We start from the raw sequence: 15150 nt of genomic DNA, 5'->3' as shown, positions 1-15150 counted from the left end.
AAAGGTGTGATATGCTGTACACTGGTTTCTGGTGTGTTCATCCCAGGGCTGGAGGAGGCTCCAGGACCAGAGGGAGAGTGTTTGGCTGACTCTTCTCCCTGGGAGCTGGGTTGGGTGAGAAGGGTCTCCAGAGCATTGTGAGGGTCCCACTGTAAGCAGCCCGGGCCAGAGTAGTAATGAAGCCTTTCAAATTCCTAGCAGCATGATTTCTGGATTCCACTCTCCTTTTTATTTCAAAAAAAGTTCTAATGCTGATCACCGCATAGGCCCAGGGGGCCTTTTGCTTCCATATTTACTCTGTGGCTGCTGCCCGCTGGCATGGCTGTCCAGGACTCAGGAGGGGCGCATGGGGCCGGGTGCAGCTAGACGAGGGTGCTGGGCTGCTGAAAGCCTGTTCTTGGCCTCTCCCCTCAGGGGTCCTGACCTGAGTCCTGCCTGGGGCCGGCCGCCTCACCCAGGTCCTGTAGCAGAGCCTGCAGCCGCCGCAGGCTGGGGTGCACGTTCTCCTCCAGCCACTCCTCCACCGTGTCCGGGTAGAAGACACGCTGCAGGGCAGCCTCCAGCTCCCCTGCAAGGGTGTTCCACCTGGCCAGGAGACTGAGAACCAGTGAGACAGTGAGCCTGCCCAGTGAGGGCCCTGGGGCATACCTCATAGCCTCCAGAACCCCACAGGTCAGGACATCCTGGGCTTCAGTTTACTCATCCATGGAACTGGGCCCTTTGCACCGGCCTAATAAGGTTGTTGGGAATCAATGAGTGACTGTCAGTTTGACCTCTGAAACTAACAGGCACTTCACAACTGGCTGGCAGGGTTTTTCTTGGTGCCTGAACCTGCCATGACTGTTGAAGGCATCTTATACTAAGTGCGGACAGTCTGTGTTGGCCTCTGCTCACAGAGCTGGGGGAGTGGTGGGGAGGGCCGGCTGGGACCCTGTCCCCATGGTGACACATGCGGCCACAGCCCTAGGCAGTCTGGTCCTACCAGGAGCCCTGGACTTGGCTCAGGGCGTCTGGTGACCCTCAACCCTCTCAGGCAGGAATGCCCCAGCTTCTCTAACACCTAAGGGCACAGCTGATTCAGTCAGGTCACCCAGGAGTTGGTGGCTGTGATACCTAGTCAGCTGTCCAGAAGGCTACCAGTGCGCAGTGGAGGGTGGGCAGCCCCGGGGATGGACACAGCAGGGTGGGCCGTGGGCTACCTGAGTGCCTGGGGCTGGATGTGCTCGATCATGACGGGGTGGATGAGCTTCCTCCTGCGATGGTAGGGGCTGAACCAACCAGTCACATACCTGCAGTGGAGTGGGGGCCGGGGGGCAGGGGGCAAATCAACACACATAGGTGGGTGCACTGTGGCTCATAAGGCAGCCTCAGTGGTTGTAAAATAAGACCTTTGAAAATCTGGTAGACTTTTAAAAGTTGTTTTCCATCCAGGAAGCTTCCCTGCAGTATTAGGTGGCCCTTGCCCTGCCAAGAGGTGGTGGGGGTCACGGCCCTGCCTGCTCACCTGTCCCTCTCCAGCAGCACGTCCACGGAGCCGCACAGATGGAGGCTGACTTGTGTGACGAGGGCCAGGATGTTGCTGCCAGGGAAGGAGCCGGCGCCCTCACTGCACAGGGAGCCGACGTACTGAGGAAGGGCCCAAATGTGAGGGGAGAGGCAGGGCAGGGGGTGAGGGTGTTACCTCCTAAAATCCATTTCCTCCAGGCTTGAAACCCCAAGAAAGTTCTCCACTCTTGCTTTGACATTTTCAGCAAAGTCTCCTGAAACCAACCATAGATGGAAGTCAGAAGGGCCTCTGGAGGAGGTGGCCTGGACCCTGTGCTGGCTGGACCTCCCGGCCTTTGGGCATGGGTGGTGGGCAAAGCAGTCAAGAAGGACCACTGGCCAGGTCCAGCCACACTCATGCTGACCTCAGGGATGGATGAGCCCAAGGCCACTGCAGCCTGGCAGGAAGGTTAGAAAAGGGAAAAGTCCCAGTATCTGTCCTTCCACATCCTTGTGGCTCAGCACAATCCTAAGTGTGTTCATTATTCAGTCCTCACTTTCTTCAACCACCTTAACATCTTTCTGCTCCAACACCACATACATCATCAATTAAATTCCCACCTCATCTCAAATGGGAGTTTATATAACCAGGGCTTCGCCATCAAGCATGTCTGCTGGTTTCTTCCACCTCTAAGCATCTCTGCCTGCACCTGGCTGCTCCCACAAGAACTAGAAGTGAGGGAGCTGCCCTCGCTGGGGGCCATACCCACTAACCGGGCACTCAGGATATTTACCCAGTGAGGACGGGCCCTTTCCTGCACCCTGTCCATGATGAGCTTTCTTGTGGGCTCCCTCTGCCTGAGGGGCCCGTCCCCCTACCTTCCTGGCCTCTGTCTTGGGTTTAGGCTTGAAGACCCAGGCTGTACTGGGGTGGGTGGGCAGGTGAATCAGGGCCATGGTGTGTTCCCCTCGCCCTCAATGGTTGGAAGACCACAGTCCAGCCAGGTGGAGGTGGCAGTTGGAGGCCCCAGGACTTGGCTTCCTGGGAGGAGCAGGGGACCATACCGTGCAGCAGCACCTGCAGACAGACGGCCAGGGATGGGATTCCCACGGGCAGCAGCTCGCACAGCACGGAGAAGTGGTCATACCTAAGTCCGCGGGAGAGGGACTCAGTGGATGCTCGGGCGTGAGCCACCATAAGACAGGACAGGGATGGAGAAACTTCTGCTGCTTCCTGAAGCTTCCTTGGTTTTGTGGGTGTGCAGCTGGCAGTCACACTCGGATCCCACCCTGAGGGACCTGCCTGGGCTTAATGCTCTGCAGTTGCCACCTTGCAATTCTTGGGAGTTCATCTCTGACTCAGCTCTGTGAGGGCGGGCTGAGGGTCAGCAGCCAGCCCCGCCTCCAGTTGCCTCCCATGGGGTCAGGGCCTCCCGCTTTTGGTGTTGGGGTCACCTGGCCTCCCCCTCAGCATGGGACCTGAGGCCAGGACTTGCCTGGGACCAGTGGTTAACTTGTAACTCTATTTTTCAGATGGTGTGAAATTCTGAATGAGCTGAGGTCTGTCTTCACGCGTCTCCCAAAGTGGCCGGGGTGGTGTGAACACACAGAGACACGCATGGTGCAGAGCGTGCACCAGGAGGGCCAGTGCCCCGGGGCGCTAACACCCTGAGCCGCATCCCCTCAGCAGTGTGGTGTGAGGGGCTTGACCTCAAGGGGCTTGTTTTGTGTGACTGGTCCTCCCACACCCTCCTCAGAGTGCTGGCTGCTTCCCCTTGACAGAAGGAGAGAACTGAGGCCCAGACTGGATGGGCTGAGGAGGGCCATGTGTCCTGAGTGACGGGAGCCACTTCGACCCTACTGAGGGCATCCCTGGGGCCCATGTGGCCTCACCTCTGCCAGCCAGTCAGGATGATGCCCCGCAGTGTGTCCGCTGGCACGCTGCCCGCCACCTGCAGCCACTGCAGGTGGTTTCTGAGGTGGTGCTCGATGGGGGTCAGGCTCTGGTTCACTCCTGTGGCCCCCTTGAAGGCGCTGGCGGCCCAGAGCCAGGAGAAGCCGCTCTTCCGGTACTTCTCCACAAGGAGCGCTGGGTGAGCAAGTAAGAAGTATGAGTGGCAGGCCCTGAGGAGGTGTAGCTGCGAAGCCTGAGACACTCGCTTGTCTGGGTGGACAACCAAGAGGAGCCCATGGCTGGCAGGCTCCGTTCTGGTACTGACCTTTGCCGTGGATGTCCAGGTCAGCCCCATAGTCCCAGAGCACAGGCTCCACCAACTGCGGCACCCTTGACCCTGGGAGTGGAGAGAAGCCATGAGGGTGGGTCCCTTCAGCCCTCCATTCTTGCATTAAAATGGATTTAAGTACAGACTCCGTACTGCGCTAAGCGTTTGGTTATAAACGCTGCACCCGCCAGGCAGTCAGCTCTGGGAGTGACTGGACACTGCTGGAGCTGCTAGGGCCGAGCCCCAGGCCAGCGGCCCGGAGCTCCCTCGAGGGAGGGAGCTGCACTGTCTGCACGCGGGGCAGGCCCAGGTGCAGCAGGAATGCACCGCTAAGCGGACTTATTTATAGTGAATTAAAACCTAAGTGGCCACATGTGGTAATGGCTGCAGCCAGGACACTTGGACCTTGCAGAAGCATTCGTGGCAATCTCCCCGTCTCACCCCAGAGCCTCAGGCTGGGCCTTGCTGGGCTTGGTGGGGGCCTCTGCGTCCCTCAACCAGCCAGTGTGAACCTCAGTGGAGGCCCCTACAGGGCTGGCCATGCAGGCGCGTGTGGGGCTGAGGGCCCTAGAAGCACTGGATGCTCTCATGGTCTGCTGGTGGCCGCTGTTCCACAACCCATCCCCTGCTCCTGACAGTCGATGCCCCCCCCGGGCCTCATGCTAGCCTCCAGGTCAGGTCTCTCACAACCACCCTCCTGCAAGACCTTTTAGGGAAATAGCACTGTCATATGAGAAACACGTGAAAGTGGTCCTAATAAGGGAGTGGTCTGGAACTAGACGCTTCAGTGCAGCTCTATGACAGGGTCTAGGTCTCTCCTGAGCAGCTGGGGGCTCGGAGCACTTGGCTTCCACCGCTCGTGGCACCAGGAAGCCCCACTGCTGAGTGTGACCTGCACCACCACCACCCCCTGCTCGCCAGGGCCTTGGTCCACCAACCTGAGAGCTGGTCCTCGGGGATGTCCCGCAGCATGTCGTCCCACATCAGGGGTGTTGTGGTGGGGTACCGGGCCCGCACATGGCTGGCCACCGCCTCCATGTGGGACAGACATAGCTCTGCTTTGCTGTTGGGCTCCTGCTGCAACCACTGTCTCGAGGTCTCACCCTCTCCAAGGTAGTAGACCTAGGAGGAGACACAGGTGGGTTGGCCCCAGGACCATACATTCTCACCCATGGGTTCATGCTGTGGTCTGGGAGAATCTCTGGGCAGCTGCCCATGGGGAGGGGGCAGTGAAGGGTGCCCTTGCCTTCTGCACTGACACCCAAACTCAGCTCAAAGACTCCCTTGAGCCTGGGCACAGGAGCACCACAGGAGCCAGAAGGTAAAAATGACCAGATGTCCAGCAATACAAGATGGATAAACAGAGTGTGGCCTGTTCACATGCTAGAATATCACTCAGCTGCCATGCAGATGAATGAAGCTGGAGAAGGTAAATGCACGCATGGAGCAGCATTTCATTTATTGGGTGCTGGGGTGGGGGGATAATGCAGAGATGGAAAGGAGATATGGCTGCAGGGGCAGAGGGCGAGGGGGTGGGGAGATGAGAGGCCCTGCACTAGGCAGGGATGAGGGCTGCACAACACTGAGAATGACTAAAAAGTTACTGGATTGTTCACTTTCAATTGCTTTCAGTGGTAAATTCTATATTACGTGTATTTTATTTAAAAAAAGTTTTTTTTTTAAAAAGAGGATCAAACTCTGGAATAAAATGTCCACAAACCACTGTCCCAGCTCAGATGCCTGAGCTCAGACAAGCAGAGGTCTTTGGGTCACTGCTCGGTGGCTTGTAATCTTCCTAAGACCCTGGGTTTCTTGAGGACAAGTGGGGGCACCCCTGGGAACTGCCTTTCCAGCCAGTACTCCATGACCCTAAAGTGGTATTTCCTTTCTCTCACTGTCTGAAACTGCACTGCTTCAGGTGGAGAAAACTAACCGGCTCAAACTCATGGCCACCTTGGCCCCAAGGACATGAACGTGCGGTAACTAGGGGCTGCTCGGCTGTCCCGTGCGTGAACCCTACTGCACCCTGCTTGGCTCAGCAGGTCTGCCCACAGGAGATCACTTGTCAGCTGGGGCCAAGGCCCTCACTGGGGCACATCTCAGCCAGCCTCTCTTTATTCCTGGAACTACTTTTCTATTTAAGAGAAGACCCCACGAGGTGGGAGCAGGTGACCTTGAGACGAAGAGAAGGGGCTGCCGCAGACTTGGGGGAGCTGCCTGCTGGCAAGGGGAGGCACCTACCTCGTCACAGCCGACGTGGAGCCACCGGGCGCCCGGGTGCAGCTCCATTACCTGGTCGATCATGGTTCTGACCAGTGCCAGGGACTCCTCTTTGTGGGGGTTCAGGGTATTGGGGAAACGTGCCACTTCCCGGAGGTGAGCAAGAGCTTCATGCTTCAGCACAAACTGCGGGGAGACAACAGGAAAGCTGGCAACCCTGGGGAGAAGCTTGTGCCCGAGCTCCCCGCAGTTGGGCTCCTGCCCCAGCACCCTACCAGCCTCGTGTCCATTAGAGTTCCCAGAGGGGCCACTGGGGCTGCCCTGGGCACGAGAGCCAGGGCTCTGAGCAACCTGGCTGCTTGGTCAACAGCCCTTTTCCTTTCCACCTCTAACTGGGCTGAGTAAGAAAGTGGACAAGACAATCTCCCTTCACAACAGAATTACATCTGGGTGGACTTCTTGCTCAAGTGAAGAGGCTGGCAAACTACCCACTTCCCACCACCCTGCCCAACACACACACACACACACACAAAACAAGTACAAAGTGGAACCATTTGTCAGAAACAACAACTTCAGGCCTCCAGAAACCAACCAAAGGTGAACAACAAATTGGGAAATGTTTGTTCATGAAAGACTGCCACAACTTTGGGTAAAAACAGAGATTCTGCAGCTACACACACACACACACACACACAAAACAAGTACAAAGTGGAACCATTTGTCAGAAACAACAACTTCAGGCCTCCAGAAACCAACCAAAGGTGAACAACAAATTGGGAAATGTTTGTTCATGAAAGACTGCCACAACTTTGGGTAAAAACAGAGATTCTGCAGCTACACACACACACACACACATACACACACGGGCCCGAGAAGGCTGGGTGGAAAGCAGAAGCCACGGCAGATTGAGCACTGGCTGAGCTCTTAAGTATGGCACCCCAGCCTCTGGGGTACAACGTGGAGCCTTACAGTCTTGGGCACAACTACTGCCCAAACTGCATGGAATCACCAGCTGTCAAGACAGAAGAGTGACCCCCTAAGAGCAAAAAATAAAAACAAGAATAAAAACCCAACAGAGGCATCTGTGGCCACACACAGCTGGGGAGACAGATTAAATCCAGGCAATTTACAACCACCCATGGGGGAAGAAGTCAGATTCACTATAACATATGATCTGAAATGTCCAGTTGTCAACCAAAAATTGAGACATGCAAATAACTGGAAAGTGGGATGGACACTCAAAGGAAAAACAAGTCTATGGAAACTGACGCTGAGAGGGCCTAGATGCTGTATTTATCAGACAACAGCTCCTCAGCTGTTCACAGAGCCTCTCTGTGCAGCACTGAGCTGCCCCCTGCAGGTGGGTGGCCCTGCCCGTGCACCCCTCAACTCCACACCCGGGTGCGAGGTAACTTCCCTTCTTCCCACTTACCTCCATGTGCCCAAATGTCTGCACCAAGGGAATGACCTCCAGCTCATTCAGTGTGGCCAAGTGCAGGATCTCTTTGATTTCGGAAGGGCTAGAGAGACAAAGACCACCCTAAGAGGTGCAGGCTGGCCTCCATTTAGGCTCCCAATCCTCGCTTGTCAGGTTCCTGGGGGACTCTACTGAGGAAACCAGTAGGATCACTAACTCTGAAAAGCCCAACAGGTATTCTTAAGTTTTCAGAGAAGACTTCCATGCTACAGTTCAGGAAAACGATGCTCTGTTATATCATCAAGTAACAGTTTACTTCTTACCAACTATTCTGACTCAAACTCTACAAGAAGCTAAAGTCATTTTACCAGAAACTGAGCCACACAAGGAATCATAGTCTAGAACAACGGTGGCAAGACAGGGCCTGAGGGTAAATTCACCGCTTGTTTCTGTACAGCCCATGACCTAAGAATGGTTTCAACATTTAAAAATTGTTGAGAATGATCAAGAGAAGAAAAACATTTTGTGACCTGTAAAAATTGTATGGGAGGGCTTCCCTGATGGCTCAGCGGTAAAGAATCCACCTGCCAATGCAGGAGACACGGGTTCAATTCCTGGGTTGGGAAGATCTCCTGGAAATGGCAACCCACTCCAGTATTCTTGCCTGGGAAACCCCATGGACTAGAGAGCCTGGCGGGCTACAGTCCATGGGCTGGCAAAGAGTCGGACATGACTGAGTGTCTGACAAAAGAACAAAAATTGTATGGAATTCATCCTTCAGTTTCCACAAATAGGGTTTTATTGGGTCATAGCCATGCCTACTCATTATTATCACCTGTGGCTGCTTTTACCCCACAAACAGTTGTAACAGAGATGAGATGGGCTGCAGAGACTGGAATATCTACTGTCTGGCCCTTTACAGAAAAGACTGGTGACCCCTTTAATAGAATTCCAAGACTAGGTGGAGTGGGTCATCTGAGGCGGTTAGTAACCCCATCTACTGGGGCTTTCCAGGCGGCTTAGTGGTAAAGAATCTGCCTGCCAATGCAGGAGGAAATGCAAGAGACGTGGGTTCGGTCCCCAGGTTGGGAAGATCACCTGGAGTAGGAAATTGCAACCCACTTCAGTATTCTTGCCTGGAAAATTTCCATGGACAGAGGAGCCTAGCAGATTATAGTCCATGGGATTGCAAGGAGTCAGACATGACTGAGCACGCGTGCATTTGTTTATCCATCTACAAATGGATAAAACCCTTGGAAGGAAGTCTCTGTCAGCACGCCTGAGTGTTCGCCCAGGTCAACATCCTGCCACTGAGGATGCCATCCCGGAAGGGCCCCTGACCACTCTGCTCTGAGTTGTCATTTATGAATTCATCTCGATTTCTGTGTTTGAACCATCTCTAAAGTTAGCCAGTTTTATAAATGAACTGATTATATAAGGTTCTATCTTTAAATATACCTTTTTCAAGCTTCACTGGAACCCTGGTACCTTTTTCACTTTTAAAAAACAAAGGAACAGAACACATTTGTTGTACCAAGAAACACGAATACCTCTGCCATCATACCACATTAATGCTCTGGATCACGCCTTTCCTGTTTCCCATTCACAGGAATGGGAAGTGTGTTGGGAGTTCTGTCACATGGAGCCAAGCGCCCTCCCGAATGGTTAGGCTGCTCTATAGCCCACCAGCGGGAGGCTAGTTTTTGCTCACCCTCGTGGACATAGAGCACTATCATTTTGTTTTAAAAGCTTCTCCAATTTGGTAGCCAAAATGGCATTTCATTGTTCTTTTATTATCATATACTTCTTTCTTTTGGAGGGGATCAAAATGTTCTTTGTCCAATTTTCCTTTGGGCTATTTGTTATTGATTTACATGGATACCCATAATTTTAAAGCCAAGTGCGGTATGCCCATGACCATGCTATCTGACTTTCCTGATTCTGATCCTTTCCCCGTTAATCCTCACTTTTCTGGTGAAGATCCCACCCGGGGCCTTAAAGACCCTCCCTCCTTCTCCTGCATGGACACCTGTCAAAGTGTCCTCCATGCATTTCACATCCACAGACAAGACTGAAACATATCACAGCACTTCCTTCTGGGGGATCATTTGTGGTTGTTGTTGCTCAGTCGCTAAGTCATGTCTGATTCTTTGTGATCCCATGGACTGCAGCATGTTAGGCTTCCCTGACCATCACTATCTCCTAGAGCTTGCTCAAACTTTGTCCGTTGAGTCAGTGATGTCTTCCAACCACCTCATCCTATGTTGCCCACTTCTCCTCCTGCCCTCAATCTCTCCCAGCATCAGGGCCTTTTCTAATGTATCAGCTCTTCACATCAGGTGGCCAAAGTATTGGAGCATCAGCTTCAGTCCTTCCAATGAACACCCAGGACTGATTTCCTTTAGGATGGACTGGTTTGATCTCTCTGCAGTCCAAGGGACTCTCAAGAGTCTTCTCCAACACCACAGTTCAAAAGCATCAATTCTTTGGCACTCAGCCTTCATTATGGTCCAACTCTCACATCTGTACATGACTGCTGGAAAATCCATAGCTTTGACTATAAGGATGCTTATTTTCTTTTAAACATTTCCAAATTCTCTTCAGTGAACGTGCTTTATTTTTATGATTACAAACATGCATTTAACAATTCTTATCTCCCCTTCCCTCCCCTCCAGGTTGCTGCCCTGCACATCCCATTTTCTCTACAGAGGCATCACCCTGCTTGGCAGCTCAGATACCTGTACGCATGCTTGGCCCTCAGCAGCCTCAGGTGGCCCTCATAGGGAAACATGTCTTCATACTCAATGAGGACGCCATTTGCACCCAGGGCACGGAACAGGGGGAAAATCTGGGGAGGAGACAGAAACATCACGAAAAAATGACTATTTGAATGGAAAACGACACACATGCAGGTCACAGACTCATTCTTTCAGCTGATGGACATGGATTATAGCTGATCTTTGGATTGATAATTCTCCTGGAAACTTTCCACCTGATATGTGTACTCCTGTGTTATGCCAACTAAACACAAACACAGTGACATGTTCACTTGACACAAGGGACGGGGTTTCTGCATGCTATAGAATAGCAGCTTCCTGGTGGCTTAACTGGGGGAGGGAGGGCTGGGCAAGCAGGGTTAGATGGCACCTCATCTGGATGAGACTTGTAGCGTGGGGGCCTCCTAGAACACAGGGAAGGGGCAGGCTGGGGCGATGGGAGCCTACAGGGCTCTGGAGGGTTAGTGGTGAGCACCTGGAAGAAACCTAGAGAAGGGAGACGAAGGAGGAAAGAGGTTGTCCCTCTGTGCTCATGGGGTTCCTGCCCTGGTGCTCTCCCATTTCTTTCTCCACCTTTATCTCGAGAACATGGACTCCTATCCTCCAGGACTTTTAGGGCTGTATCTATTGTACACAGCACTGAGATTTTCTTCTAGCCTGACATCACAGGCAGGGGTGGGGGGCTCCTTCACGTATTTAGAATATAAAACCACCCCCAGACAAGGGCCACTACAGGTTTTACACAATTTGTAGCACTCTCGCTGATGTTACTGTCAACGTTTTCTTTCCCCAAGAGTATGGGAACATTCTTAAACATGCTGGATAGAAGGAAATCAGCTTGGGACCAATAATTCGCTAGGATCATTTATAAAATGGGTCATCAATAATTGACTGCAAATTATAAGAGGAGGCTGATTGTTGGAAACGAGTCAGACTAACCCAGGTCTGTCACTTGCACAAATGAAACATAATGGTTACAGCATTTCCATATTTTCTGCAGTGTTTTTGTTCCTGGTATCCCTTGTAGCCTTTGGCCATCTGACCATTGGGTGGCCTCTTTGGCATTTCTATTGGGGCTGGTAGAGATCCTTGGTGCTCTGGGTGGCTGACAGGCTGCTAAGCTCAGCCTGAGGGAGCCACTCAGCAAATCCTCGGACAGGAGGAATAAGAAATTGTTGTCTGAACCTGACTCTGTCCATTAGCAGCAGCAGGGGGCTCCAGCTACACATAAACTAGGTCTTCTTTGCCTGTCTTTCACATCTATCCATTTGTCACCGTGCTTTTCTCTCTTCATGTTTGACTTTTTTTTCTTGTCCGCTGTTGCTTTCTCAATACTGGTTCCCATGGCGTTTATTCACTTTTGTCCTTTTTCTAGTTTAGTCTCTATTTCTGATTTTTTTTTTCTTATAATTCATCCCTGAGTCTGGAGGCAATCTTTTCACAATCTACTTCTGTCTGACTGTTGCTTTCTGGACTTTTTAAAATATTTATTTGGCTACCGTGGGTTCTAAGAGCGGTATGCGGGAATCTTTGATCCTCATTGCGGCACGGGGGGTCGTTAGTTGCAGCATGTGGGACTGGGCTTTTCTAACTTTTGGTGTTCTTCCATAGCTTCTATCACTTTCTTAGTATCTCTGATCTCGTTCTGAAATATTAAAGAACTGTGTCATCTGCTTTGTAGTCATGTGGTCCTGGTGCACCTTCATGGTTACTCAAATCATTGTCCTCTATTTTCTGGCACTATTTTTGTATGGCACAACCACACAATCCTTTCCGATTGCTCATTTTACAATGAGATGTGTTTTCTTCTATTTTGGAGAGCAGGTTCTAATGTTTGGGATGGAGCTGGGCCAGCCCAGGCTCCCTCTGCAGCTGTTACATAAAGGATTAGCAGTTACGGACTTTGTGCAGCTACTTCCATAGCACTCAGTCTTCACTCCCTCTGGATCCTGTTCCTCCAGCATTTGAAACTTCTCTCTCCTTTACCTCAATGTTACTCCCCAGTTCAAGATGGAGTCTTTTCCCAACATTGCATTTTGAGTGTGGGATTCTGTCCTTCTGGAAGAAGTTTCTGGAAAGTATTTTGGAATGCCTTGAGGTCTTGAGCACTCATCCTCAATTTGGAGCCAGTGACATCTCATCCAGTTTCTAACTTACCTTTATTTGTTGGGCTATTTTGTGGGTTCCCTGGTCTTGGAGTCATCTTGAATTTTTTTTTTTTAATATTTATTTTTATTTATTTGACTGCACTGGGTCTTAGTTGCGGTATGTGGGATCTTTTATCTTCGCTGTGGCATGCAGACTCTTATTTGCATTATGTGGGATCTAGTTTCTTGACTGAGGATCACACTTGGGCCCCCCCTCTCCCCCAAGCATTGGGAGCTTGGAGTCTTAGCCACTGAACGACCAGGGAAGATCCTAAATTCTTTTTTATCTTTTCTCTACCATCCCCTGCCCAGCTGCTAACCCCACAGCCATGTTGAGCTGTCCGTGGTTTGGCCCTGCCCCTTGCATTTTGGCATTCACAGGGAAACCCTGATAACTTACATTTGTTTTAGAGTACATGCTTTTCCTGTCGCTGCCATAACAAGTCATCACAAACCGGGGGGCTTGAAATAGTAAGAATGTATTCTCTCACAGCTTGGGAGGATGAAGCCCAAAATCTAGGTGTCAGCAGGGCCATGCTCCCTCCCAGGCTGTAAGGGGCATCCTCCCTGTCTCTTCCAGATTCTGTGAGTTTCTGGCATCCTTAAGCCTCTTGGGCTTGCAGATGCATCGATCCTAGTCTCTGCCTCTGTTTTCATGTGGTACCTTTCCTATGTTCTCATGTCATCTTCCCTGTGTCTATTGTCCCCTCTCCTTATACAAACACCATTTATTGGATTAGAGCTCACCCTGTTCCCATAAGACCTCATCTAACGTCAGAGACATCTGCAAAGGCCCTATCTTTAAATCACAGGTCACATTAATAGGTCCACAGGGTTAGGATTTAAACATATCTTTTTAGGAGACACGATTTGGTTCACAACAGAGGTTGTGGGTTTTTGTCTTTTCTGTTTTTCCTTTTGCTATCCTGGTTGCTATCTGCTTTGTGAGGGGATATGGGGGAAATTCAAGATCTACGCTGCTGCCACCACGCCTCAACTCGGAACCCATGGTTGTGTTCCAAGAATGTATCTACAGAACGCTGTTCACAACTGCATAACCAAACCCGAGCAAAGTGATTCTCTAGAGAAGAAAGGGAGCTCTTACCTCCGAGAGGTAGCAGACCTTTGGTGGGGCTCCTTTCAGGTCCAGATGAACTAGTCGCATCTTAAATGGTGAGGAACCCGACATCTCACTATTTTTTGAGAAGTCATATAACTAAAAAATCTCTTTTCTGGGCACTTCTTCCTAGTGCAGAAATTCAGGGTTATGTCCTTCCAATGTCTGTTTCAATTCTGATATGAACTAGGAGAAAACTCATGTTCAAATACAAGGACCCTTGTCATACAGCACTGGTTTCCTTATAAGATGGCTATAATCTACAATAATACAAATGACTGCAAAATAATCTCCTGTTTTAAAGACTGTCTTATCCTATATATACTATGCCAGTGAAAACAGGCAAATATCTCTTAAACATTTTTCAGGCCCCACAATATGATGCTTCTGTAGAAAACTGATCCTCAATTTTATTCTACTTTAAATAGTATTAAAAATAATTTGCATTTTTAGAGTTTGAGTCAGCTTGGTTGCAGGGAGGGAGAAACTGTAAAAATTTATCCTAGGTCAGAGAAAACTGTCTAGGATTTAAAATAGGCCATTGATAATTTAAAAACAGGTAAGTCACAAGTTTATCAGTGCTGACTAGTTTATGTTAAACTAGAGGAGGTATCTGGATGAAGCATAAAACACACAGAATTAGACAGGAAAAGAAAAGAAAATCTCTGTATATTGGTCATATATTCAGCTCCACAATTCAAACTACTCATTCTGTGCAAAGATTCATAAATCCCTAACCTTAGGGACTTTATAATATAGCAAAGACAATAACATAATGCACATAGAAATCAACCAGTTTGATTGAAAAAAATAAATTATATTCAAAACAATCTCAATGACAAAGTTCTTAAGGCAATTACCTAAACTGCTATCTGAGAAGTGGATGAGTTTAAGACAAAGCATTTTGAAAAACTGAAATGTTTCAAAGCTGAGTTGCTTTACATTTTGAAAAAATAAATAATAAAAAAGAAAACTCATAACCCAAATGTATTTTCTAGAGAATAGAGTTAAAAGAAAAAATTTTGAGCTGAGAAGTCTGTATTAGTCCTGGGTGTGCTTCCTTGTGTTTAGAGAGAAATCTTCTTACTTTTCCTATAGCCCTACAGCAGGAATGAACACCAACATCTTACCTGATTCAGACACATTCAGACTTGTTTACCAAAGTAAATTGCTGCAAAATCTAAAGGGAAAGGAGAGAGAGAAGTTAGTATTCCCTCTTGCAAGTGTATTCCCTCTTGCAAGTGTGTAGTTCTTTACTTTGATTCCCTCCTGCACGAGGTCTATAGAAATATAATTATTTCAGACTTGGGTCAATTGTCACCATTGTTATCAGACAACCTGGTAGGTAGGTCTGCAATTGTCCTGGTCTCTTGGGCTTCTAGGTAAGTTGCCAGGCGATGGCATCTGATTTCCCCAGTTTGGGGATTGTTGGGCAGATCTCTTTTCTTGTTCAATGAGTCCAGGTTTTTTTTTCCCCCTCTGTGTCAATAAATTACTTACCTTCTTTAGACTTAATCCTTATGAATGAACCTCACCGCTAATTCCACTCATTCAGAATCTTAGGTATCTTGACAGGACTGGTTAAGATCTTACTTTTTGCCCACTGGACAGGAAACTGAATGTTGTAAACTAAACAGCAGGCCTCACAGATACTGAGCACCAATAGGACCCAGTGCCCTCAGGTGTGGCATGGGCCCAGGGAAAGGAGCGTTGGAAATCCCACAGGAGAGGGTGCGGAGACCCTGGGAGGAGGGCTTGGACACCG

The 15150-nt window shown here is 49.9% G+C and overlaps 1 protein-coding gene across 1 annotated transcript; it reads right to left on the bottom strand.

The window, feature by feature from the left end:
• Window positions 1–206: 206 nt before the first annotated feature.
• HEXD (hexosaminidase D) lies at window positions 207–14976 on the bottom strand. Its single transcript, XM_020907302.2, has 14 exons — window positions 14886–14976; window positions 14516–14565; window positions 13374–13514; window positions 10083–10192; window positions 7360–7447; window positions 5949–6113; window positions 4646–4829; window positions 3705–3776; window positions 3379–3574; window positions 2551–2633; window positions 1682–1760; window positions 1505–1606; window positions 1200–1289; window positions 207–597 (listed from the first exon to the last, which is right to left on the bottom strand). Exons 3-14 carry the CDS (start codon window positions 13455–13457, stop codon window positions 411–413), a joined length of 1440 nt encoding a protein of 479 aa, XP_020762961.1. The 5' UTR covers window positions 13458–13514; window positions 14516–14565; window positions 14886–14976; the 3' UTR covers window positions 207–410.
• Window positions 14977–15150: the final 174 nt, after the last annotated feature.

This window comes from Odocoileus virginianus, chromosome 17, assembly GCF_023699985.2.
Source record: "Odocoileus virginianus isolate 20LAN1187 ecotype Illinois chromosome 17, Ovbor_1.2, whole genome shotgun sequence".
Classification (NCBI taxonomy): Eukaryota; Metazoa; Chordata; class Mammalia; order Artiodactyla; family Cervidae; genus Odocoileus; species Odocoileus virginianus.
This window is presented reverse-complemented; position numbering and strand designations above follow the sequence as displayed.